Raw genomic sequence first — 22,978 nt, 5'->3', positions numbered from 1 at the left:
TTTTTTTTCGGTGGAGCAATGATGATCAACAATTCCCCTTGACATCTTGCCCCACCACAGGTGCTTCCTTCCCAGCTCAACTGTATTTAACCGAGCTTCTGCCACCTCCCTTTCTAAAGGTCAAGAGCCTTCACTGCTATTAAGATGAACTTGCAAATTTCCACACTTCCCTACACTATAAAGCATTTATCAGGGAGAGTACCATCCTTTTTCAGTGATTGCTAGTTATAAAATATCAATCCTTGGTAAATGAGAGAGATAATAAAATCAGAGAGGAGAATACAAAGTTAGAGGGTGATAAAGAATACTTACTGCTGGACTGCAGCTTCCTCACAAGAACCTCTACATTCTCTCTGTTAGCCCACTGTGGCGTGGCAAACTGAGGGACTACTCGTCGGAGGCAGCATCAGTCAAATGCAGCCCATTGTCTGGAATCTTGAAAGCTCTATTAATGAGGGATGTTGATATTGGTCTTTTGTAAGGAACTCTGTGAAGATCATCTTACATGTATAAGCTCTAATGCTTTCTTCTATTCCATTTCTCAGCTACTATTTCCCCCTGGATAGTATTGCTTCAATAAAATACTGAACCACTACATCAAAATCCCACTGGACGATGCATCAATGATTGGGCTCAAGTGGGTACTGGGCAGACCACATTGCAATTTGAAGACTTGGACAGTTTGCGACTCCACGCCCTCGGTGCTCAGCAGGGCGGCCAGCTCTTGTCAGGCTTGTAACAGTGATCTTGATTACTCATTCAGAGGGTGGCTGTACCACTATCACAGTTGCAGGGGCGCGCCGTTAGCTGGAGGAGACTTCGTAATGCACGAGCTTTAGTGCTTCGTACTCGCGTCCTAGTCCAAAGTATTGTTGCAACTCATTTGCCTTGTTGAAACCTCAAATCGACTGGGAAATATCCGTCCAGGATCAACTCAACTCTCCCCCCAAAAGACTTCACCCGTTGCCTCCGCTTCTCGCCGCCCAATTCACTTCCTTTTACATGCTTAGAGTAATCCACATGATTACACTTAATACGTTAATATCCCATAATGGCTGAGATCGAGTCGTTGCCGACTTTCGGCGCAGAATTAAAGGTCAGCGAACGATGTCTATTCTCACATGCGCCCACAGGTTACCTACCCCTCGCACCAACCAGACCCCAGATGAAGCCAAGCCTTCTGCAGCATCTTGTCGCTGGATATTCTCGTCGCTAACCGTTCCACCTTCCGATAGGATGGCTTCAAACCCGCGTGCACCTGGGTAGGCCACGAGATCGCCTGGCTGGACGAGATACAGCAGTTCTACCGAGAGCGGAGTGCCATTGAGAAGGAGTACAGCGCGAAGCTAAACGCACTAGCGAAGAGATATTTCGAAAAGAAAAATAAGAGGTCGGCAGTCTTGAGCGTTGGCGAGACTCCTTCTATGACCCCAGGCTCTTTGGAAAGGTGCGGCTCTCTTTACATTCCCTGCTGAGTTCTGCCAGAGTGTTGCGGCTTCGGAAAGAACACCGAATCTATGGGGAGGCAACTTTTAACTATTTTGCTTGTTACAGTGCATCTCTGACTACCTGGACAACCCAACTCACGACGATGGAATCGAGGGCGACCGAACATGACCGATACGGCAACGACTTAATCACCCGAGTTGCGGACCCACTCAAGACTCTAGGACAACGATTCGAAGACTTGCGGAAACGTCATATCGAGCACGCGGACAGGCTTGAGAAGGAGAGGGACTCGTCATATTCGGATCTGCGCAAGATGAAGGCCAAGTACGATGCTGTGTGTCAGGAGGTCGAGAGCCGACGCAAAAAGACCGAATCGTCCTTCGATAAGGCAAAAGCTCAGAGCCATTATCAGCAGCAGATAATGGACATGAACAACGTCAAGAATACGTACCTCATCTGCATCAACGTCACCAACAAGCAGAAGGAGAAATATTATCACGACTATGTCCCCGAGTTGATGGACAGCTTACAGGACCTCTCCGAGTTTCGCACCATCAAGCTCAACGATTTATGGACGCTGGCAGCCCAACTCGAGCGAGGCATGCTTGAACAGAGCCGCAGCCTTATGGACAACCTTGGCCAGGAGATTACCCGCAACCAGCCCCATCTTGACTCCCTCATGTACATGCGACACAACGTCGGATCTTGGCAGGAGCCCCCAGACAAGACGTTTGAACCGAGTCCCGTCTGGCACGATGATGCTACCATGGTTGTCGACGAGAATGCCAAAGTATACTTGCGGAATGTGCTTACAAAGTCTAAGAGTCAGCTCGGAGAGCTGCGGCGCGAGGTTGACAAGAAGAGGCGGGAAGTTGAAAGCCTAAAGAGGGTGAAGCAGAAGGTACGGGATGGTACCGAGAAAAAGGATGAAGTGGAAGTAGTGAGGCAGATATTTGCTCTCCAGGAGGAGCTGCATTTGCTTGATCGCAAGCGCTTGACGGCGGAGGTGGAAACGTCAACTATTACGACGACAGTTGGTGACGTGACACTTGGAGCGAAAAACCACAATTTCAAGTCCCAAACGTTCAAGATACCAACCAACTGCGACCTCTGTGGCGAGCGCATCTGGGGCCTTTCGGCCAAGGGCTTCGACTGCAGGGATTGCGGGTACACTTGCCACAGCAAGTGTGAGATGAAGGTCCCCGCAGACTGTCCAGGCGAAAAGTCGAAAGAGGAACGCAAGAAGCTTAAAGCAGAGCGTCAAGAGGCAGCCAACGCGCTATTATCTCCACCCACAGGACCGCCGGCGCACGTGGCCGAGCTTCCAGATCTAACGAGGTCGAATACAATGACGTCGTTAAGCTCTGGATACGCAGCCAGTGCCAACAGATCTGTTTCTATTTCCGGTACGGCTTCGAGGCCACTTTCGTCCTCGGAGGAGAACATACCCGAACTCGCTAGCCCGCGAACATCTTTAAGCACCACCACCACCACCGCTACGGGCGGGGCCCGCAAGAACCGAGTCGTTGCGCCGCCTCCGACGTCTTATATTAGCGAGCTTCCTGGCTCAACCGACTTTAACTCCAAGAAACCGGAGCAGAAGGGCAAGATGCTGTTCGCCTTCCAAGCAAACGGCGAGGGAGAGCTTACAGTTCCCGAAGGCCGCGAGGTTGTGCTGCTCGATCCGGATGGTAAGAATGCGCCGATTCTTTTCTCTTTTTTACTTCTTTCTCTTTTACGTTTCAAAACACTGAATGGCTAATATTCTCTGTAGATGGAAGCGGTTGGGTGAAGGTCCGTGCTGGGTACAAGGAAGGCCTCGTCCCTGCTACATACGTTGAATTCTCAGCTGCCACTCCAATAGCGCCACAGACTACAGGGCCTTCGGGCCGGCCGTCATCCGCGTACTCCAACTCGGGATCATCCATAGGGGGCGCTTCACTACAACCTAAGAAGAAGGGACCTGCGGTAGCGCCGAGACGGGGTGCAAAGAGACTCAAATACGTTGAAGCACTGTACGAGTACACAGCGCAGAGCGAATCGGAGCACAGCATGGTAGAGGGTGAACGCTTTGTCCTCATCAAGGATGACCCGGGCGACGGTTGGGCCGAGGTAGAAAAGGGTGGCGTCACCAAGAGCGTGCCCGCAAGCTACGTCAAGGCGGTCTAGATGCCTGTGAAACCGACGAGGACCGCTGCGGCAACATGGGCCCCGATCGGCGGCGGCGGTGGTCGGCCCTTTGACGTGATGAACGGGGTGCTTGTGAAGACTGCGCGGCGGCAGACGACGAGCGTTAGGCTTGTCAAGAGTCCGAGCCAGAGGAGCGCGGGGGAGATCGAGAGCCCCGGGATCCATCGACGGGAGAAGACGCGGATGTCTTTGTCGCGGAGTTCGGGGAGCGTGGCTTATTAGTGGCAATTTTGAAGCCTTTCGGGGGTTGTTTTGGGGGGGGTTCTTCTTTTCTTGTTATACAATATTCTTTCGACTTTTGCTATTAGTAGTAGTAGTGCTAAGATTAGGCGCAAGGTGTTATCCCGGCATCATGGCGGAGGAAAGGACATTTCATTCCACGCAGCACTGGTTTTGCTCCTTGTTTTCCGTCACGAAGGGGAATTGAGGCATTATGGATTTCAGTAGCATGCACCGGGAAAGTCTAGAAGCACACGTTCGATAGGAGGCGGTTGATGATTCCTTGTCTAGCTAGCGCCATTATGGTCATGATCATGGTCCTGAACTGGGGGGCGAAATAGTAGCAGTATTTGCTTTGGACGTGTTCGCGAAGGTGATGATGACGCCGTGCTGCTGACCCCGACTTCTAGCTTTCTGTAGGCGCGATATGTTTGTTCTCATCCCCGTTTTCCACTTCTGTCAAGGCGACGACTAACGGGTTCTGAATAGAGCTCTCGAAACTATTAGCAGGCTGGTTCCTTCCGTAACAAGACTCCCCCAAGGCCACACTGGGCCGGCGAGTATATGTTATATATGAGATCTTTGATCTAGATTCTCAACGGATCATGGAGTCTCAAGTGGTCGAGCGGTGACGCACTGCTTACAAACTACTTCCGCAAGGCGCCGGCGTGGAACCCGGTCTGGTCAAACCATGAGACGTGGAGGAAATTGGGAAAGGGAAATTGAGATTTGGGGAGGGAGAAGTGGGGATTCTCTTTTGGACGTCTCCTCATTACACTGTTGTAATCTCCTTTTCCGTACGAGAATCTCTGGTGAGGTCCTGAGCTGCTCTGTGATGCTCTGGGAGAGGCGAAGGAGGGACTTTAGGAGAGGTTTGGGTTCGAAACTGGAGCTGTTGTGGCACTCTTTTTTTTTTCTGCCCCCTAAAAACATCAATTCACTCGGCATTTCACTTGGCAAGGACTCGGGTGTTCTCTTGAGAACTCCACAAGTTCAGAGTGTACTACTTGTCGAACATTATATGCTCTTCATTATCTGGCGGTGCTTCGGGCAATGCACGAGGGGAACCGCTGGCCCCAAATCAAAATACCAGGAGAAAGTAGCAGGGACTCCTTCTGGACTACCTTGCATGGCACTCTGCAAGGCATTCTTGACCTTGGCTGTTGAGAGAGGGTCGGTGTGCGTAATTTGGCAAGGGGATAATATCGTATAGTTGAATCCGGGCAGGGATTTGACTAAGGTTACCGTCAGGGTAGGATGAAGGCTAATAAAACGTCGGTACTTGGGCGAGGGAAGACCTTGTCTCCAGTCACCGACATTGTCAGTTTGTATGTATAGCCAACACTTAATGAAGAACGAAATACTCTAATAAGGTCTTGAATCGATGTCATTCGATCAACGGCGTGGAGCCAACCAGCACAACCAGCACAGCACCAGCGTTACAGGATCCAAACAAGATTTCCATGGCATGCAATGCACAGCCGGAGGATATAAATGGAGCCAAGCTTTTTTTCTTGCACATCAACTTTGCTGTTGTCGGCCCGCATTTCATCCCTGTAATCTCCATGCGGTGATGATCTTGGCAATGCGGGTTGAGATCTGGGAGAGCCCCAGTAAGGGAAATCAGCGCACAGGTAGTGGTGCCTGCATGCAACCAGGAGTCCAGTGGGCCAAGGACATCTTAATCGAACATTACCTTGCTCTTCCGGTGGGATAGCCACCTGTTTGGTGGGTTCGCTGGCGGTGAGGGAACGAATAAGGTTTTGGATCGAGGAAGCAGACTGCAGCGACCTGGTTTGACATTGGCGCCGGGATTGGCAACTGGTGGAGAAGCCGGAGGAAGACACGAAACGCCGCGTAATCAAAAAAGAGACTTCATCGTCGCGGAGTTCTTTCTCACCTCTTGGCTATGAGTATACTCATTTGATGTTCTGTAAAAAAGATGATACTGCAATCTCCTGATACTGCGAGTTCTTGTTTGTTCCCGGTGTCATCCTTGACGGCGAACCTGATCCACTTGAACAAGAATATTTGATGGATCCTTCATTTCATGATCATTGATTTTGCAAAAAAGTCCACGTCCGTGTTCTGAGGAGGAGATGTCGCTCATTCGAGAAGCCCTTTCCCTCAAATCCGGTTTTGGGCTTCCGCTCTGAGCCGGGGCCAATGATGTGTGTCGAGGATAATGCAGACTTCTTGGTGGCGTCCCCCTCTTCAGGGGGGAATAGACGGATACCAAATTGGCTCGTCGTCAGGTCAGTGTTATGAGAGTGGGCCAATGGTGTGGAAAACGCCCATTGATCTCACCTCCAAACAAGTTGGCGCTCGAGTTTCTTTTTGGACCCTCCTATAAATGGTGGCAGTGCACATGGAGGTGATCCACTCCGGCCTCGCGTATCCAGTTAGTCCGCCTTCACCCCTTGAGGATAGAACACGAGCTCCAAGATGGTCTGTTTCAAATGAGTATTTTCCTTGGCTTCAGGGTCCCAGAGGCGATTTCATGGGCAATCTTCGAAGATCGAAATCAGAAGCCAGATCTATCCAGTGAAGATATGCTTCGTAAGAATGTAACGACGCTATAATGAAGCATTCGTCGAAGTTCAAGATTGCCCCCGTACGTGAAAAGGCGCGTGGAAGTTATCCCGCATCGTCTCTTCCTCAGAGCAATTTCACCCAGCAGATCTCGTATCGACAAGAGCGAGGACACCACGGAAGAGGTACTCCGTACGAGAGGTCGCAATATTTCGTACTTCGTACTTGCGGTACTTGGTCGAGGAAGAGAGCAATGTTCGAGATAGAATCTGACAATGTATCAATAGTGTACATTGGAAACAATTTGTGACATTAAAGTCTTGGTATTTGCTACATTTCAATTGAATGCAATTTAGCCAAGAACCAAATGTACCAGTCACCTTAAGTCCCAATTTACGATTGTATTAACTGGCAATCCTCGATTGATGTCTTCTCTCATTGCAGCCCCCTCGGTGTCGCATATGTAATCTTGCACCCAGTGCTAAATACTGGCTGAATTGATGGGTTGATGGAAGTCGCAGTTCATTCGAAGTACAATAGCACAGAAGTTCGGCGTATTTGTACATGAGCGCTTCGGGAAACTAGCGACCGCATCACACTGTGCATCCCAGCCTATGAGGTATCTACTTCGTAGTGACCGCCCTCTCCGGCAATACTTCGTCTATCCTTGCAGTATTACCCCTGAGGGTGTACATGCAGTGTACCACAACATCCTTCACACCACCTCCCTCCCCAGTTTGATAAACGAGAGCCATATCCACCTCACCTCGCGGATTTGTCTTTCCAACTTCGACTCCGTCTTCATTCCCTCCACAATCGCTCTTTCCTTATTTTTTTCATAGTGGAATCCCATTCATCTTTACATTTTCATCCTTCGTACCCTCGTTAGTAAAGCCAACTCATTCGTTGTTGGCTTTTTGTTTATTTTCGGTTACTCCTGTTTTAATTCCTTTTGCCCTCGATCCGACCAGCGACACGCGAAACGAAACGCACCCGACTACACCACGAACACTGCGATCGATCAATTAAGTTATCACGATACAGCCTCGTACCGACATATTCGTCGCTATGAAGTCCGCCGTCCTTCTCTCGGCCCTCGCGGGTCTCGCCTCCGCCAACCCTACCAGAACCGAGAAGCAGCTCCCTAACCGTGCTGCTTCCCTCCCCGCCGTCACCGTCTCCGGAAATGGTAAGGAACAATCTCACTCGATTTAGGCAGCTACGGCCAGGATACCCCTCGGATGTTTATTTTTGCATTTCCAAAAGGCATGTGGTTAACAGGTATGACGTCGGACAGCTTTCTGGGCGGGCAAAGATCGATTCTATATCCGCGGCATCGATTATCAACCCGGTGGTTCCTCCTCCGACGAAGATCCTCTCGCCGAACCCACCGTCTGCAAGCGTGATATTGCGCAGTTCAAGAAGTTGGGCATCAACACTATCCGTGTTTACATGGTCGACAATACCTTGAACCACGACGAGTGCATGAACGCTCTCGCAGATGCCGGCATCTACCTCGTCCTCGACGCCAACACCCCCAAGTACTCCATCAACCGAAAGGAGCCTTTCCCTTCGTACAACGGCGCCTACCTCCAGAACGTCTTTGCCACCATCGACATGTTCGCCAATTACACCAACACACTCGCCTTCTTCTCAGGTAATGAAGTCATCAACGAGGAGCCTGGTACCACGATCAGTGCCCCCTACGTCAAGGCCGTCACTCGTGATATGAGGAAGTACATCAAGACTCGTGGATACCGCAGCATTCCCGTTGGTTACTCCGCCGCCGATGTTTCGGACAACCGTATGCAGACCGCACACTACTTCAACTGTGGTCCCGATGACACTCGCAGCGACTTCTTCGCTTTCGTATGTTCAATCTCAACTAGGCCATGTCCACCGGAGGGTTGTATGGTGTTTCAATACTAACTGGTGACCCTTAGAATGACTACTCCTGGTGCAACACTGACTTCGTGACTGCCGAGTGGGACAAGAAAGTCCAGAACTTCACCGACTACGGTCTTCCTATCTTGTGAGTACACCTCCTCGCCCTTGCTTGACAGGGGGAATGAATTCGAAGCGTGTATATTAACTAAAACCTATCTTCCCAGCCTTTCGGAGTATGGTTGCACGACGAACGGACGTGACTTCAACGAAATTGGGGCACTCATGAGTGCTAACATGACTGGTGTCTATTCCGGCGGTCTCATGTACGAGTACAGCATGGAGTCGAACGGTTTCGGTATTGTCCAGATCAACAAGGACGACACTATTACCGATCTCAAGGAGTTTGACAACTTCTCCAAGGCTCTTGCTAAATACCCCGCGCCCACCGGTGCCGGCGGTGCCGCCTCCACGACCCACGCCGTCGCTTGCCCTACCCAGGACTCCATCTGGGAAGTCGACCCTGATATCCTCCCTGCTATGCCCACTACCGCCGAGAAGTATTTCAAGGATGGTGCTGGTACCGGTCAGGGTCTCGCCGGCAAGGGCTCTCAGACCGACTGGGACTCTGGCGTCTCCTCGACCAACATTACCGGAAGCAGCAAGGAGGGCGCCGCTAGCGAGGATGCCGCTGGTCGTATCGACCTCGGTGTTGGTGCTGTGCTCGTCACTGGTGGTGCCCTCGCCTTCAGCCTCTTCGGCACCCTCCTCCTGTAATTAGTTGGGGGAGTACAGTGAAGCATTTGTATCGGAAAAAAAGAAGGGGGAAATTTATTCAGTTTTTCAGTCTTGGTCAGTCTCATAATGGGAAAGGCGGTCCATGAATAGTTTCAAATAACACGGATTGGCATTCATGTTTTCTTGCGAGTTGTTCATATTTTACTGCGAGTCATTCATTCATTTTTTGTGGTTTCTTGCTTGTCACTTTAATTAGACTTTTTCTTTTTTTTTTTCCTCTCATGAACCTCATCTTCGAGTGCAGAAATAATCATTGATGGCCATCAATTGATCTCTATTCGCTTATTTGCATAGGACGCAGCTGTCTACAGACGATTATTCGGCGCGATGGTTCAGATTAGTGACATGTGAGAAGGGCGGAACTGCACCACTATTGTCTTCGCCGACGAAGGGCCAGCTGTGTTAGCCACGAGACCTGCCATGCATCCATCCGATCTGGCGCTGGGTTGCTGCAAAAGCTGCGAAGCGGCTTGGTCCTGGAACCGAGCACACACGGCGAAAAGCTGGGGAGCTGAAATATGCCCGGCAGCTTCAGCTGTTAAAGTTTGGCAGATACATGAACTTTGAAGATGGCCTGAACAGAGCGTCAAGAGATTTTAAGCGCACAACAGATTCATCCCTTTGGGGTATGTGGGGGAGAATATTCGACAGACAGATGAGATGGAGTTCAACGACTTTGAACTGTTGCTCGGCTCCTAGATCTGGGGTTGGGGTCCATAAAAAGAAGCGTCTGCCGAGTGAGAGGCGGCTAGACTCAAGCACATCTGAAAGTCTGGGAGTACGTCACCAGGAGCATGTGATAGCCCGCGTTTTGGGGAAGTTGATGGTTCAATGCTGATCGCACAGTCCTATTTCCGAGATTGATTTGGCCTTGGCGCGGGAGGGGGCATCTGAAAGCACGAAGCGGAAGGAAGACTCGAGTCAGCTGTGACAATGGATGGTGGCACCTTCGTTCTGGGGGTCAAAGTTGGCCCGACGGAGAGGACGGAGAGGACAGGACGGAGATTGACCTTCTCGAATGAAGCAGACAGATCAATTTGAAGCTGTTTAGAAGTACCCCAATGTATTGATTTGCGTGGTGTTGCATGCGATGGATACTTTGACTCTGGTTCAGTGGGGTAACAAGTCGCACGAACGGGAATGTACCCCTAGTGTGGTGTAGTTTGCGAGTCTAGACTGTGCAGTAGGCGGGGGGGAAACTCGGGGGTGCCTTTCCCCAACTCAAGTCGAGCTCTCACATGCCTCGATTTGGGGGGTCTTTCCTCTCATAAGCTTCCAATGCGCCGCGACCTCGGTACAGTATCTTTGTCACTTCTTGGAGCCTCCGACGACAGGATTGTTTAAAGCTTACCTGGTTTCCCCTTTGAGCCGTTATTTTTTTTTCTTTTTCTTCTTCTACTTGTAAATTCATCTTTCTCATCTCCGCATATCCTCGCCATCCGAAACTCGAACCCTCCGAGACCTCTCCTTTCGATTCTCTACGAAGTATCTGTCCCATCACCGCAACCATGTCTCTCAAGAACGGTGCGTCTCCAACCTTGTTGTCTTGCGATCATTCCTCATCGCATATTCGCACAGGATGTCCATTTAATTCCGAAACCCCCAAGAACGCAAAGAACTAACGTACATTCGATTGTCACTCACAGACAACTTCCCCTCCTCCGCCGCCTTCGACGCCATCAACGCCGCTCTTACCGCGAGCGACGCCGATCGCAAGGACGCCATCAAGCAGGGCGGCGCCGTCTTCGCCTTCACCCTCAAGAACAAGGCTGGCGAGGAGGAGAGCTGGTACATTGACCTCAAGGAGAAGGGTGAGGTGTTCAAGGGTGTTCCGGCCAAGCCGACAGGTGAGTTATATCCGGCCTTTCCCCACCCCCAACTCCCGACTTTCCTTATACTCGCTGCTCTACATCTCTGCGTCGCAAAACCGGGCGTTGGGAAAAAAGGAAAGTGTAAACCTAATTCGTGTGCCATGATAGTCACCCTCATCCTTTCCGACGACAACTTTGGCAAGCTCGTCACCGGCAAGGCCAACGCCCAGAGGCTCTTCATGGGCGGTCAGCTCAAGATCAAGGGCGACGTCATGAAGGCGACGAGGATGGAGCCCATTCTCAAGAAGGCCCAGTCCAAGGCCAAGCTCTAAATTACTTTTTTTTTCTTCTCTTTCTCTCTCGCTCTCTTCCGTTCTCTCTCTTTTTTTCTTTGGCTCCCATAAAATCTTTCAGTATATGATACCTTTGGCATAGTTTTTAGAGGAGGCAAACGTTCAAGGGGAAGGGAAAGGTTTACGGTCCGGTCAAGGGGGCGCGGAATTCTTGGGAAGGACAGGAATGGAAATGTACAATATTGTAGGACCTCTTTCCCTATGACGTGACGGCTTTTTTAATTACACATTAACCTTGTGGGAAAAAAAATGACTACTCGTTGTGCGCGCAACCCCCTGGTATCACAATATTCGTAGTTCCTCAGTTCGATCCTTCAGCGACGGTCTCGAAGTGCTTCTTATACCAAGCAACAGCCTGGTCCTCAGCCTCCATCCCAAACCTCGCCTGCCTCTCGTCATTCGGATCCCCCCTAACGGCAAACCCATGCTTCGCGCCATCATACAACCTCGTCTCGCAGTTCCCCTTGATATCCAGCACCCGCTTGAACTCGGCCACCTTCTCCCCCGTCATCCACTCGTCCGTGACTCCGTTGGCGAGGCTCAGCGGGAGGGCGATGGGGTTGATTTCCCGTGGCACGTCGACGAGGGAAGGGTGAGCCGTGAAGGCGCAGGTGACGGGGTTTTCGTTGCCCGGATCGGGAGGGTGGCAGAGGAGGATGGCGTATTTTCCGCCCCAGCAGAAACCGGCGACGCCGATCTTAGGAGGAATTGAGGAAGTGAATGGCGCTGGTGGATCGGCCTTGAGCGCGGAGAGGTAGGTTTGTAGACGGGAGAGGGTGACGGGGGGTCGTAAGCTGGTCAGGAAGGGGATGTAGTGATATGCGAGGGATAGGTAGAATTTAGGTTTGAGCACGAAGGTACGTCGCACAAAGGTAGTCGACTCGGCTGCGATCTCGTCGGAAAGCGGCAGCAGATTTATTGGAAATGCATGGCCTTTTTTTTTTTGTCGTAGCCGTTTGCTTTTCGTGTTAGTCCACCTCAAATCTTACAGTAGTTTTTCCTCGTGGGCAATAAAAAAGCGGGTCAAAGGGAACCAACTCACCGGCCATGAGGTCAGGCAACAAAACAACGGCAGGGATCCTCCGCGCATACGAATCGGCGAGGGCGCGAGTGTTGCGGAGTTCCCAGCCGAAAGCGTCCGGAATGATGACAACGATTCCGGTTGCGACGGCGGGCGGATCGGGACGGGCGACGTAGGTTGGGAGCCCGTGGATGATCTCGACGGTGCCGGTGGGTTCCAGGTCACCGCGGAGGGTGCCTTGGAAGCATTTGGCGCAGAATTTGGGAACTGAGCTGGTCATGATGGCGTTTTGAGGGGATTATTTGAGAGTGAGTTGGGGAATGAGGATATGAAAGAGGGAAGGGGAGGATAGATGATATGGTCAGAGCTGAGTTGGTTTCGGTTGGGCGGAGAGTGAGGAAGGTGGCTGGAACAGGTCACCTGTTGGGCGTTGAAGGCGAGCCGAGGGATATTCGTATTCACACTGACATTTGATCTTGAGTTCAAGTTGCTCACAATGAGATTTACTCCCAGTGTTTCATAGTGTGCAATCGATATGTCAATTGCCTTGCGCGACAGAACGGGAGAGTCAACGATGCGGAGCAAACGAAGTTTCTGTCTCGATTCGGGGCAGTGGAAGACGAGGAAGGAGCCATGACGCATGGATCGATCTTCACCAACACCTTCCAAAAACACTAACTTTATCATATACGATGATCTGGCAAGAACTCCCAACCGAGCAGCTCAAGGAGGTAACACTGCAACCGGCGGCCTCGACCAGTGGCCATTGGAGCGCACAGAGGGTTAGAAAATTGCAATTTTCGTAGCTCGTGGGAAGCTCCTAGTGATTCAATCGTGGGAGCAACCCGTGAGCTCTCTCTCTTTTTTTTTTTTTTTTCTTTTTTTTTCTTTTTTTTCTTTTTCTTCTCGTTTTGTGTCTTTTAGGGGCATTTTCTTTCCTCCGCGCTCAATTCAACACAGCATGTTGCGCATCCCCAATATTTATGAAATGCTTCTATTGACAACTTAAATAGCTCTTCTATTATCATTATTTATTTCTTAAGTTTTTTTTTTTTAACTCTTGAGAGGCTTGCATGGGTAGATTTACAGGGAGAGGATGGGATTTGCGAGAACATCAAGTGCTCCTTTGAAAGACAAGATGAATCCAATCGACCTTGACTGAGAACAGCTCCGTCCGATTGGGACGCATGAGGAGACAGATTTAGAACAATCCAATTGATCAATTGCGGATACAGGATACAGATACAGATACAGATACAGACGTAGATGCAGATGCGGAAGCGGAATCCAATGCGACTTGGGATTTGCTCGGGGCTTACAAAAGTAGTGGTGGATGGAGGCATTAGTGTCGTCAAGTGGATCGCGTCATTCACTCCCCCACTAACATGAGGCTTCACCATTGCAATGATTTTCCTATTTCATCGAACCCTCACCCTTCATCATTCATCACGGCTGCGAGGTGAATCTCGGGATAGTACATATATCAATTGATAGATTGAGCCGACCAAGATTACTCAACAATCCACGCTAGCACCATCAAGAACGTTGAAAATCCTCCGCTCCCCCACCTACTCATACTACTCATACTACTCATACTACTCATATCCACTATAATCATCACCACAATGGTACATAACCCCTCTTAGCTCTGCCCGCTACCATGAATCCCTTGATATAAGATGCTCATCTCATCCACCAGGTCCACGCCGACGCCGCCAACTTCGCTAGTGATCTCAGCAAAGAGCAGGTCTACGATCTGGTCCTGTTACAAGCGGAGAGTCTTATGTCCGATCAACGGAATTGGGTAAGATCCATCTCATGAGTTTTATCCCACTTTCCATTTGATGAGATGAGAGTGCTAACTCTGCCTGTCCTAGGTCTGGTAAGCTTTTGCAGCCTCACATTACTACCAACTCACCCTCTCGGGCTGGCCTATGCTGACGATGTCCTAAGCAACACGGCCAACATAGCTTCCCTCCTATGGCACGCATACAAATCCCTACCTGAGCCAAGCTCTCACGTAAACTGGGCCGGTACGTCCTCTTCTTTCCCTTCCCTAGCTCACACTGCCGCTCACGCCATGCCACCAGGATTTTACACCCTCGACCGTTCAGACCCCTCAGGGAAAAGCCTCATCCTCGGTCCCTTCCAAGGGAAAATCGCCTGCCAGGCCATCGCCTTTGGCCGCGGTGTATGCGGCACCGCCGCCCAGACACAAAAGACCCAACTCGTACCCAACGTCGAAGAGTTCCCAGGACATATCGCCTGCGATAGCGAGAGCAAGAGCGAGATTGTCGTGCCCATAACCGTTGACGATCCTAATAACGAAGGGGGGAGGAAAGTCGTCGCTATCATCGATGTTGATTGTGCTGTGGAAAATGGGTTTGACGAAGTAGATGCGAAGTACCTAGGCGAACTGGCCGAGCTTCTTGCGCGGAGCTGTGACTGGTAGATTCCTGATCTCTTTTTCTTAAGAACAAAAAAATAAATTAAACACTATTACATTAGAAATCGACCTCGATGACGTTAAACCAGGTATTTCCCGACTTCATCGCCGCATTCACCAAATGCGTAGCCTGTCCACGTGGCAAAGGCCGTCGCGACGCAAACAATCCACGCGCCCGAGAAAGAATCACATGAATCGTGAGCATCGCCAGAGAGGCCCAGCTCCCAGAGGTCATCACCTTCTCATACCAATACTGCACCGCGTCAAACTTCATGATTCCCTCGCCGTGGTCAGCATGCGCGTGCCCGAAAACCATGAGCGGCGGCCTGACGCGCCAAATCTCCTCTAAGAGGGACGAGCATCCGTAGCCGTTGTCGAGGTGGTACCGAGGTGGGCTGTGGCAGAGGACGATGTCCGTGTCTGCGGGGATGCGGTCTTCCCAGTAGTATTTGGCCACCTCGGGCTCGATTGAGAATCCGAACGGACCGCAGCGGACGGTGCCTGGGTTTCCGTAGATCTTGAGGCTTCTTGTTTGTGGAACTTCTGAGAGAGAAAAAAAGTCAGAGGTCTTAAGAGTCTACGGTATGAAGCATCTCTTTTAACGGATATGCATGCCCCTTTCCCTTACCTTTTTCATCGGAACCGGCTTCGATCTGGAGAGTCGTCACCGAGCTTTGAAGATAGACTATGTCACCCCAGTCCAGGTCCGCCTTGGTCCTGCCAGGCGTCTTATCATAAGACCCCATCTCCTTCTCAGGGTGAGCGGTAATAAAATCCGTATCCAAAAGATCATCGTGGTTTCCTCCAATCACCACTTTGTGCTTGTGCGGCAAACTCTTGAGCCAGTCAAGCTGTGCCTGCAGCTCCCTAAAGGTCCCATTCTCCGTCAAATCGCCGCCATGAAGGAGCAGGTCTCCGTTTGGTAGCTCGGGCTTGTAGTTGTGTGTGTCTGAGATGCACACAATCTTGATCTTGTTTGCGACTCCCTTCGGGTTTGTGGTTGAGGCCACGGAGGGAGAAGCTTGCTGGCCAGCTCGCTGGGCGATGCGGTAGAGCTGTTGCGCAATGTGACGGGCGGCTCCCACAGTGGGGATTGGCCTTGGTGGTGGCCCGCCGCTGGTGATGTGACTATCCATCTTGAGAGAATGCGTTCATGGGCAGTTGGATATTGTTACGAATTTCGAACTACTAGGTTTTAGTTTCAGGTCGTCTGGATTTGAAGCTAGATCCAAGTCATATTGCCGTTGCCAACCTTTTTGATGAACAAGGGGACGTGTGAGGATCGCCAATAAGAGACGTAGCATTTGCCATGAATCCAAGCTCGTGCTGAGCTCGCCAGCTCCGTCTGGTCTAACCTGAAGTACGAGAAGTACAAGGGTACCTTTGTGCAGCGAGACACAGTTACTTGGAGTGAAAGGATGACTAAGTGTTCTAGAACGCCCAGCTTCCTCTGGAATACTATTTCCGAAGTACAGCCGGATAATGATTGATGTGTCCGATAAGCTCCAAGACAACTTTATTGTTAGCTCCAGTCGAGGTTCGCCAAAGTACACGTTGAAATTGTCACCGCATATGGAAAGTCGCAAGAAGAACATCGTCGAGTCCGCATTCTTCGAATCCCTTCCTTTTCCTTTGCTCCACGAATGGTTTTGTAAAAGCACAGACGGGGGAGTCTCTATCTTCCATTCCTTTCCCTTCTCTTCAAAGTTTTATACTTTTTTTTTTTTTTTAACTATCCGAGTTTTTGTTCTTCTCTCTTTACATCGTTTTCACTTTCTGGTACTTGGGGTTGTGAAAGCTGGCATTTACTCCCATTCTCCACCACTCCAAGTAACCGTTGAGATTTCTCCACGAACTTCTGAGAGCCCCCCAATTCTCTTCGAATAACAATGCTGTTGAAACGCGCAGCTCTGCTGCTCTTCTCCTTAGCACAGCTTGTTCTCTGTGCTGAGGATTACTACAAGGCAAGTTTGGTGTCTCCCCTTGTCTCGTGTCCTGCCATCGAACTCCCCTCCCCAAGTGGCTCTCCCATACTAACCACCTAGCCCTTCCATAGGTCCTCGGAATAAGCCGCGATGCCTCCGACAAGGCCATCAAGTCCGCCTACCGCAAACTAAGCAAAAAGTACCACCCGGACAAGAACCCCAACGACAGCACCGCCAAGGACAAATTCGTCGAGGTCTCCGAAGCCTACGAAGCCCTCAGCGACCCGGAGCTCCGTCGCATCTACGACCAATACGGCCACGAAGGCGTCAAGAGCCACAAAGAGAGCGGAGGCGGAGGCGGTCGTCGCCAGGACCCCTTCGACCTCTTCTCGCGCTTCTTCGGCGGTGGTGGCCACTTCGACAGCCACGAGAAGAAGGGGCCCGCCGTGGAGCTGCGCGTGGCCGTCGGCCTCCGAGATCTTTACAACGGCGCCGATACGGAGTTCCATTGGGAGAGGCAGCACATTTGCGAAAAGTGCGACGGGACGGGATCGGCTGACGGCATCGTCGAGACGTGCCCCCACTGCCAGGGCCACGGCGTGCGCATCGTTAAGAGGCAGCTCGCGCCCGGCATGTTCCAGCAGTTCCAGACGCCATGTGACGCCTGTGGCCAGAGGGGCAAGATTATAAAGAATAAGTGCCCCGTGTGCCAGGGCCAGCGCGTCGTAAGGAAACCTACCCCCGTAGATCTAAAGATCCCACGCGGCGCGCCTCAGGAATTCCGCATCGTCTATGAGAACGAGGCGGATGCTCACCCGGACCACATCGCGGGCGATCTCCACGTCACCATCGTGCAGAAAGAGCCCGATATCAACGACGAGAACCCCGACAAGGTCGACGGCACTTTCTTCCGACGCCGCGGAGACGATTTGGTTTGGCACGAGGTTCTCTCCCTTAGGGAAGCCTGGATGGGCGATTGGACGCGGAACCTGACGCACCTTGACGGCCATGTTGTTCAGCTCAGCCGCAAGCGAGGCGAGGTCGTGCAGCCCGGTCACGTCGATACCGTTGTCGGCGAGGGCATGCCGAAGTACCACGAGGATGGCGATAGCGTGTATCACAAGACGGAATTTGGAAACCTCTTTGTCGAGTATACCGTTATATTACCGGACCAGATGCAGAGCGGGATGGAAAAGGACTTCTGGTCCGTTTGGGAGAAGTGGAGGGGTAAGATTGGTGTGGATTTGCAAAAGGATAGCGGGCGGCCCATTCAAGAGAAGGCTAGCCATGATGAATTATAGAAGTAGATTTTGGGCGATGGGAGTTGGGTGCGGGAAGCAGCCTAGATAGCTTTGCTCTCGGTTTCCCCCACGTTTCCTTCGCTTTCCTTTTCTTTTCCCTTTTTCTCTAAAAAGATTCTGCTGGCGTTTTGCGAGGGAGATGATATTATGTACGGCATTTGCAAGTTGGTGTGGCATGGCAAGTTAATGAAGACGATGTCCTCTCGCTTGATAGAGTATTGGACGGATTAGTAAATAGATGATCTGAAGATGTCAATCAGTGACGTTTCCAATGTGCTGTGTCAGAATACCGCAACCTTCGATGTACGATCATATTATTGCTACCCCCTCTGGTTCCTAGCCATATCCTATCCCTCATCTCTCATCAAGATGCATAGTCTAAGGGGGTTCTCAAGTATCCGAGCAGTAGAATCAGGTGTGAAGGATAGCATGAATCCAAAGAAATCTCTTTTCGTCAGTCATAAGGTCATACATACGAGAAAGAAAAGGAAAGGAAAGCAAAAAAGAAACAAGGAAAGAAGGAAGTCTAACCCCTCTTCCTCTAACCATTCGTAACCCAACCCATCAATTAACCGCGGACATAAATCCCCATGAAAACCAGCCAAGGGAAAAAAAAAAAAAAAAAAAAAAAACAGAACAGAACAACGCACTCGATGAAGGACCGTATATCATTGCCAAACTGAATAGACAAAAAGAAAGGGAAAGGGAAAAAAAAAATAATAATAATAAAAAAATAAAAACACCCATCCATCACCGTCTAATTTGAGCTCGACGCTCTGATTAGATCTCGAAATCTTGACCTCCTACCCCGTCCCTCGCCATCCTCCACAAGATTCTGGACAACTCCAGTTATCAGTCCCAGCCAGTTCATTCGCCCATCAATGACATCTGTGATTTGCTTCGCCATGCGCTCCACCACCTCAGGATCTGTACCACCTACATGCCACCCCCCATTGACATCCCATGTTCGAGAACGCCGCCCATGCCGGGGATTGTATGCGAACTGACCACTACGCTCAGTCCAGTGCCGAGAATCAGAAGTAGGCGGCGATAACGGCCGCCCTTGAGAGTCAAATCGATCCGGGAGGTACTCGACATCGTCGTCAGAGCCTGATGGCGAGTCTGATCGCTCACGGCGACGGACCGTTACATCATCCGATGAGTGGCGACGCCTCTCAATCAGAGGGCCGGCATCGGATCGCCTTCGTGGTTCAGGGGATGCACTCCTTTGTTTCCTGTGACGAAGTAGGGTTTTTGACGATTTTGGCGAGAGCGGAACGAAGGTGACAGACTTGGATCGCCGGCGCGCAGGTCGATGGCGAGGTGTGTACGAGTCCGCGTCGGACACCGGATCCTCATCGGACTCCGATGAATAGAGCCCTACCGTGTGCCGAAGACGACGCCGCCACTTTGCTGGCTTTACATGTTCTATGGAATACGTTAGCCACGAGTTTGCTCCTTACTGGGCCCGCCTGATGTTCAACTCAGCCCGAGGAACAGCGGGTTCGCCATTGAAATGGCCGAGTTAGACGCACCATCCGAGGCCCTTGGTGAGCGTGCATCTCGGGCAGGAGAACGACGGGATTTCCTACTCACATGCTCAGGTCCAATGGGAGGAGGTCGGTTTGATGGTCCTGGAGCAGGTCCCGGCGCAGGTCCTGGAGCCGTCGGTGGTGGGTATCCGGGAACGGCACCAGGGGGCGGTGGCGGCCCAGGATAAGCGTTTGGCTCCTGTGGTGGGGGGTAGGATGTGTAAACCGGGGCATCTGCTGGTGGTGGGCCCGGAGGAGGATAAGTAGCAGTCGCGTCTGGAGGTACCGGGTAGTAAGTCTGAGGGGGATAGGTGGAGAAGTCATTTGGGTCCGAATTGGCACCAGACATCCTCGGACGAGAACCTCCAGACGCGTGGCGAGGAGATGGTGGGTAACCGTCATCATCATAATAATCATCGTTTTCATAGCCTTGAATGTGGGTTAACATATCTACCCTTCATTATCTTGCGAGATCGAGATTTGGGGCGACATAGATGAGAGAGAATGAGAGAGAACCCGGACGGAAGAATGATACGAGGTAAGGCTACTAGGATTGATAATGAAGCTAATACTCACGTCTTCGCTCGCGCTCCCTCCTCCGCCTCTCGCGTCGATCGTCGGCCGACTCAGCCTCCCGATCGCTAGGCATGTCCCTGTCCCTGCTCTTTGATTTCTTTCTATCCTTGTATTCCTTAAATCCCATAGCAGCCGCACCGGTGCCTAGCGCAGCGGCCGCCATCTCTCGCAATCGGCTCCGGCTCCGTTTCGACCCCTTCGTGTCGGCTTCTGATGCTGATGAATCGCCCGTGTTTCGGGATCGGTTGCGGCGGCGGCGTCGTCGACGAGCAGCGCGGTCGGACTCGTCATCAGGATACGGTGGCTCGGGTCGAAGGGGGTCGTGTCCGTACTCAACTAGGCCTAGCTCACGATCAGCGGAACCGGGCTCGGGGTGGAAAGATCGGGTAGTCGACCTGCTGCGTGATCGCGAGCGCGATCCATGCCGGGGCTCGTAGTGGCTGTCCGAGCTCCTAGAGCGAGAGCGTTCTCTCTCCTCTTTCTTCTCCTTATGTCTCTGGTATAGCTTGCCGGCAGCTCCGCCAGCAACGGCGGCTGCGGCAATCTCGGCGCCGGTTCGTAGCCTTGACCGAGATCGGGACTGACTCTTGACCGATCTGGACCTTGATCTAGACTTGGATTTCGATCTGTTGCGGAGATGTTTGAGAACACCGGCAGTCGCTGCCGTGGCTAAGGCAGCCTTGGCGATGGACCTACTGCGACTCCGCTTACGGCTGGGAGACCGAGACGCATAATATTCGTCGCTCGAATAGCCCCGAGTTCTGCTACGGCCGCGTTTAGCTTCTTCCTTCTCAACCTTGTTCGCCTTGTAATACTGCGTCGCTCCAGCCACGGCGAGGGCGGCGGCAGCAATGCCAAGACCTGTCTTGATCCTGGAGTGGCGGTCACGAGAAGGGGAACGGTGGATATCGTATCGCTCATCAATAGCGCTACGAGCCCTTTTGAACGCTTCCGTCCCGAGCGCTCCGAGGGCAGCTCCAGCGACGACTTTGCGGCCACGGTGTTCCGGCAGTTCGCCATACTTATCGCGACGACTCGCGAGAAGGGCGGTAACACCGGCTCCAGCCAATGCACCCTCCGCAAGATGGAGCTTGTGGCGGTCAGAGTCCGAGCTAGATGAACTGCGGTCGCGAATAATGGTCCTGCGGCGACGGTGCACGACGTAACCGTCATCGCTGTAATCGCCATCACTGGCATAGTTGCGTCTGCGACCACGGCGTTCTACCTTGTACTCGCTTTCCCGGCGGTAGGGGCCGATTTCCTTTTTTTCATGTCGGTAATAATATTCATCATCACGGTGGGGTTTTCTGCGTACAAGTTCGCGGGATGGTTCATCCCGGATAACAACAATGTTGGGATCCTGGCGGGGCACAATGATCGGGGCAGGAGGTGGTGCTTCCTGGACGATGATCCTTTGCTCGGGCGCACGTTGCCTGAGAACGAGTGGGTTGGGTGGTTCATATGGCGCGTAATACTCAGTTTCCTTTCGGTAGCGTTCGATGTCTGGGCGGCCATCCCCATCTATGTCATGGTACTCCTCGTAGCGTCTTTGGATCTTTAGGTCACCGTCCGAAGTCCTCTCGACACGCTTCTCGAGGCGCATGTCGGTCTCTTCGGGTGCTTTTCGGCCCCAGTCCCGGTCGCGACTACGATCGTGGCTGTGATCATGATGGCTATGGCCGTGATCGTGCTCATGCCCACGCGAAATTTCGCGTTCATAGGTATAGCTGCGGGCACGATCGTCATCGTCGAAGTGATCTCGGTCTCGATCCCGGTCATGTCGGCGCTCCCGCTTGACCTCTTTCTCTTTCTCATAGACGAAGTCGTCATATGGGTCGGCTTCTCGTTCGCGTTCAACCACTCTCTTTTCGACAAGGGCGGTGCTGGGGTATCGGGGATCATCGTGATCGTCGTAATTGCTCGGGGACGTCACCTTGTAGCGACGGAATGTAGTGCGCCGCCTCTCCTCATCAGATGAGTCGTCATCTCGGCCCCGTTCCCGATAGGTGCGGGTCTCTCTGTATAACTCAGCCATAGCTTTGCTGCTTCTGGTCTGGTATGTGTGTCGGGTTGCGTGTGTAAGTGTGGGTGTATGTGTGTTAATGTCGTTTGTGGTATCTGATAGATACGCGATAGTAAATGAGTCGATTCTTCGACCTTGAGGTATTTGATATTTGTCTTGTACAATACAAGGAAAAAAATTGTGGGTGGAGTAAGATCAAAGAGGGGAAGGAATAAGACGAGTGACGTGAGGTGGAGGAGTGTAACCGGATTATAAGTAGTAATAGCTCAGGCAGCGAAAAAGTACTCAGGCTTACGAGGATTGTCTCCCATTACAATTGTACTGGCCGCTCGTACACCATCAAGAGGCCTGCATCATGCGAAACTGGGCTGCGCCTTGGGTGGCCAGTTTATGGGGCCAGGTGAGGTCTCGGGTGCAGGACTGGGGAAAGAGTGGGCGGCAACGTTGAGAAGGGACAAGGTGACCTGGAGAAAATTGAACGGGAGGGTGGGCAGAGCATTTCGGGATGATGGGAAAGGAGCGAAGGACCGACCTTGACAAGCAGGCAGGAGTGACGTGAATGTGCACTGCGAAGTACAGGCATTACTCAGTACGGATGGGAGGGGAGGGGAAGGGGGAGTGGGAAATTGGAAAGAGCTCCTGCAGGTTTGGGTGTGGACTGGAATGCAGGTAAGAGTCATCCAATCATGCACAAGCAGTTCTCTCGTGATTGACGTTGACGACGGAAGCAGCGAACGAGGGGATCTACGAATTAATGCCGGCAGACTCCGGCCAATTCCCAAGCCCAGCCCGTCTTCGGTTCCTACTGGTCGGGGCTGCTCATCCGCTTCTTCTGGGCCACACCCGGATTATGGGTGATGAAAAAATTGAGGCTAATGGGCCTGGCCCTCAGAAAACCCGCTCTGGGTTCCCCGGCGA

General features: G+C 51.8%; 8 protein-coding genes across 8 annotated transcripts; 5 read left to right on the top strand and 3 right to left on the bottom strand.

Moving 5' to 3' along the window:
* Positions 1-1,051: 1,051 nt before the first annotated feature.
* SAPIO_CDS8650 (Actin polymerization protein) lies at positions 1,052-3,618 on the top strand (the record flags this gene model as incomplete). Its single annotated transcript, XM_016790247.1, has 4 exons — positions 1,052-1,096; positions 1,236-1,447; positions 1,555-3,140; positions 3,224-3,618. The coding sequence occupies 4 exons, from the start codon at positions 1,052-1,054 to the stop codon at positions 3,616-3,618; spliced, it is 2,238 nt and encodes a 745-aa protein (XP_016640510.1).
* A 3,840-nt stretch (positions 3,619-7,458) lies between these two features.
* SAPIO_CDS8649 (1,3-beta-glucanosyltransferase Gel1) lies at positions 7,459-9,051 on the top strand (the record flags this gene model as incomplete). The annotated part of the gene is made up of 4 exons (XM_016790246.1): positions 7,459-7,579; positions 7,688-8,259; positions 8,334-8,422; positions 8,502-9,051. 4 exons carry the CDS (start codon positions 7,459-7,461, stop codon positions 9,049-9,051), a joined length of 1,332 nt encoding a protein of 443 aa, XP_016640509.1.
* Positions 9,052-10,580: 1,529 nt separating this feature from the next.
* Positions 10,581-11,215, top strand: SAPIO_CDS8648 (uncharacterized protein; the record flags this gene model as incomplete). The annotated part of the gene is made up of 3 exons (XM_016790245.1): positions 10,581-10,596; positions 10,719-10,919; positions 11,052-11,215. 3 exons carry the CDS (start codon positions 10,581-10,583, stop codon positions 11,213-11,215), a joined length of 381 nt encoding a protein of 126 aa, XP_016640508.1.
* A 322-nt stretch (positions 11,216-11,537) lies between these two features.
* On the bottom strand, positions 11,538-12,537 carry SAPIO_CDS8647 (Uncharacterized protein; the record flags this gene model as incomplete). Its single annotated transcript, XM_016790244.1, has 2 exons — positions 11,538-12,169; positions 12,279-12,537. 2 exons carry the CDS (start codon positions 12,535-12,537, stop codon positions 11,538-11,540), a joined length of 891 nt encoding a protein of 296 aa, XP_016640507.1.
* A 1,345-nt stretch (positions 12,538-13,882) lies between these two features.
* On the top strand, positions 13,883-14,709 carry SAPIO_CDS8646 (uncharacterized protein; the record flags this gene model as incomplete). Its single annotated transcript, XM_016790243.1, has 5 exons — positions 13,883-13,885; positions 13,957-14,061; positions 14,135-14,139; positions 14,211-14,290; positions 14,348-14,709. 5 exons carry the CDS (start codon positions 13,883-13,885, stop codon positions 14,707-14,709), a joined length of 555 nt encoding a protein of 184 aa, XP_016640506.1.
* A 52-nt stretch (positions 14,710-14,761) lies between these two features.
* On the bottom strand, positions 14,762-15,839 carry SAPIO_CDS8645 (Phosphoesterase; the record flags this gene model as incomplete). Its single annotated transcript, XM_016790242.1, has 2 exons — positions 14,762-15,246; positions 15,332-15,839. 2 exons carry the CDS (start codon positions 15,837-15,839, stop codon positions 14,762-14,764), a joined length of 993 nt encoding a protein of 330 aa, XP_016640505.1.
* A 753-nt stretch (positions 15,840-16,592) lies between these two features.
* On the top strand, positions 16,593-17,929 carry SAPIO_CDS8644 (DnaJ-related protein SCJ1; the record flags this gene model as incomplete). Its single annotated transcript, XM_016790241.1, has 2 exons — positions 16,593-16,676; positions 16,760-17,929. The coding sequence occupies 2 exons, from the start codon at positions 16,593-16,595 to the stop codon at positions 17,927-17,929; spliced, it is 1,254 nt and encodes a 417-aa protein (XP_016640504.1).
* A 1,419-nt stretch (positions 17,930-19,348) lies between these two features.
* SAPIO_CDS8643 (uncharacterized protein) lies at positions 19,349-22,072 on the bottom strand (the record flags this gene model as incomplete). The annotated part of the gene is made up of 3 exons (XM_016790240.1): positions 19,349-19,357; positions 19,526-19,890; positions 20,038-22,072. The coding sequence occupies 3 exons, from the start codon at positions 22,070-22,072 to the stop codon at positions 19,349-19,351; spliced, it is 2,409 nt and encodes an 802-aa protein (XP_016640503.1).
* Positions 22,073-22,978: the final 906 nt, after the last annotated feature.

The sequence above is a fragment of the Scedosporium apiospermum genome (assembly GCF_000732125.1).
Source record: "Scedosporium apiospermum strain IHEM 14462 chromosome Unknown SEQ_SAPIO_0121, whole genome shotgun sequence".
Taxonomy (NCBI): domain Eukaryota; kingdom Fungi; phylum Ascomycota; class Sordariomycetes; order Microascales; family Microascaceae; genus Scedosporium; species Scedosporium apiospermum.
This window is presented reverse-complemented; position numbering and strand designations above follow the sequence as displayed.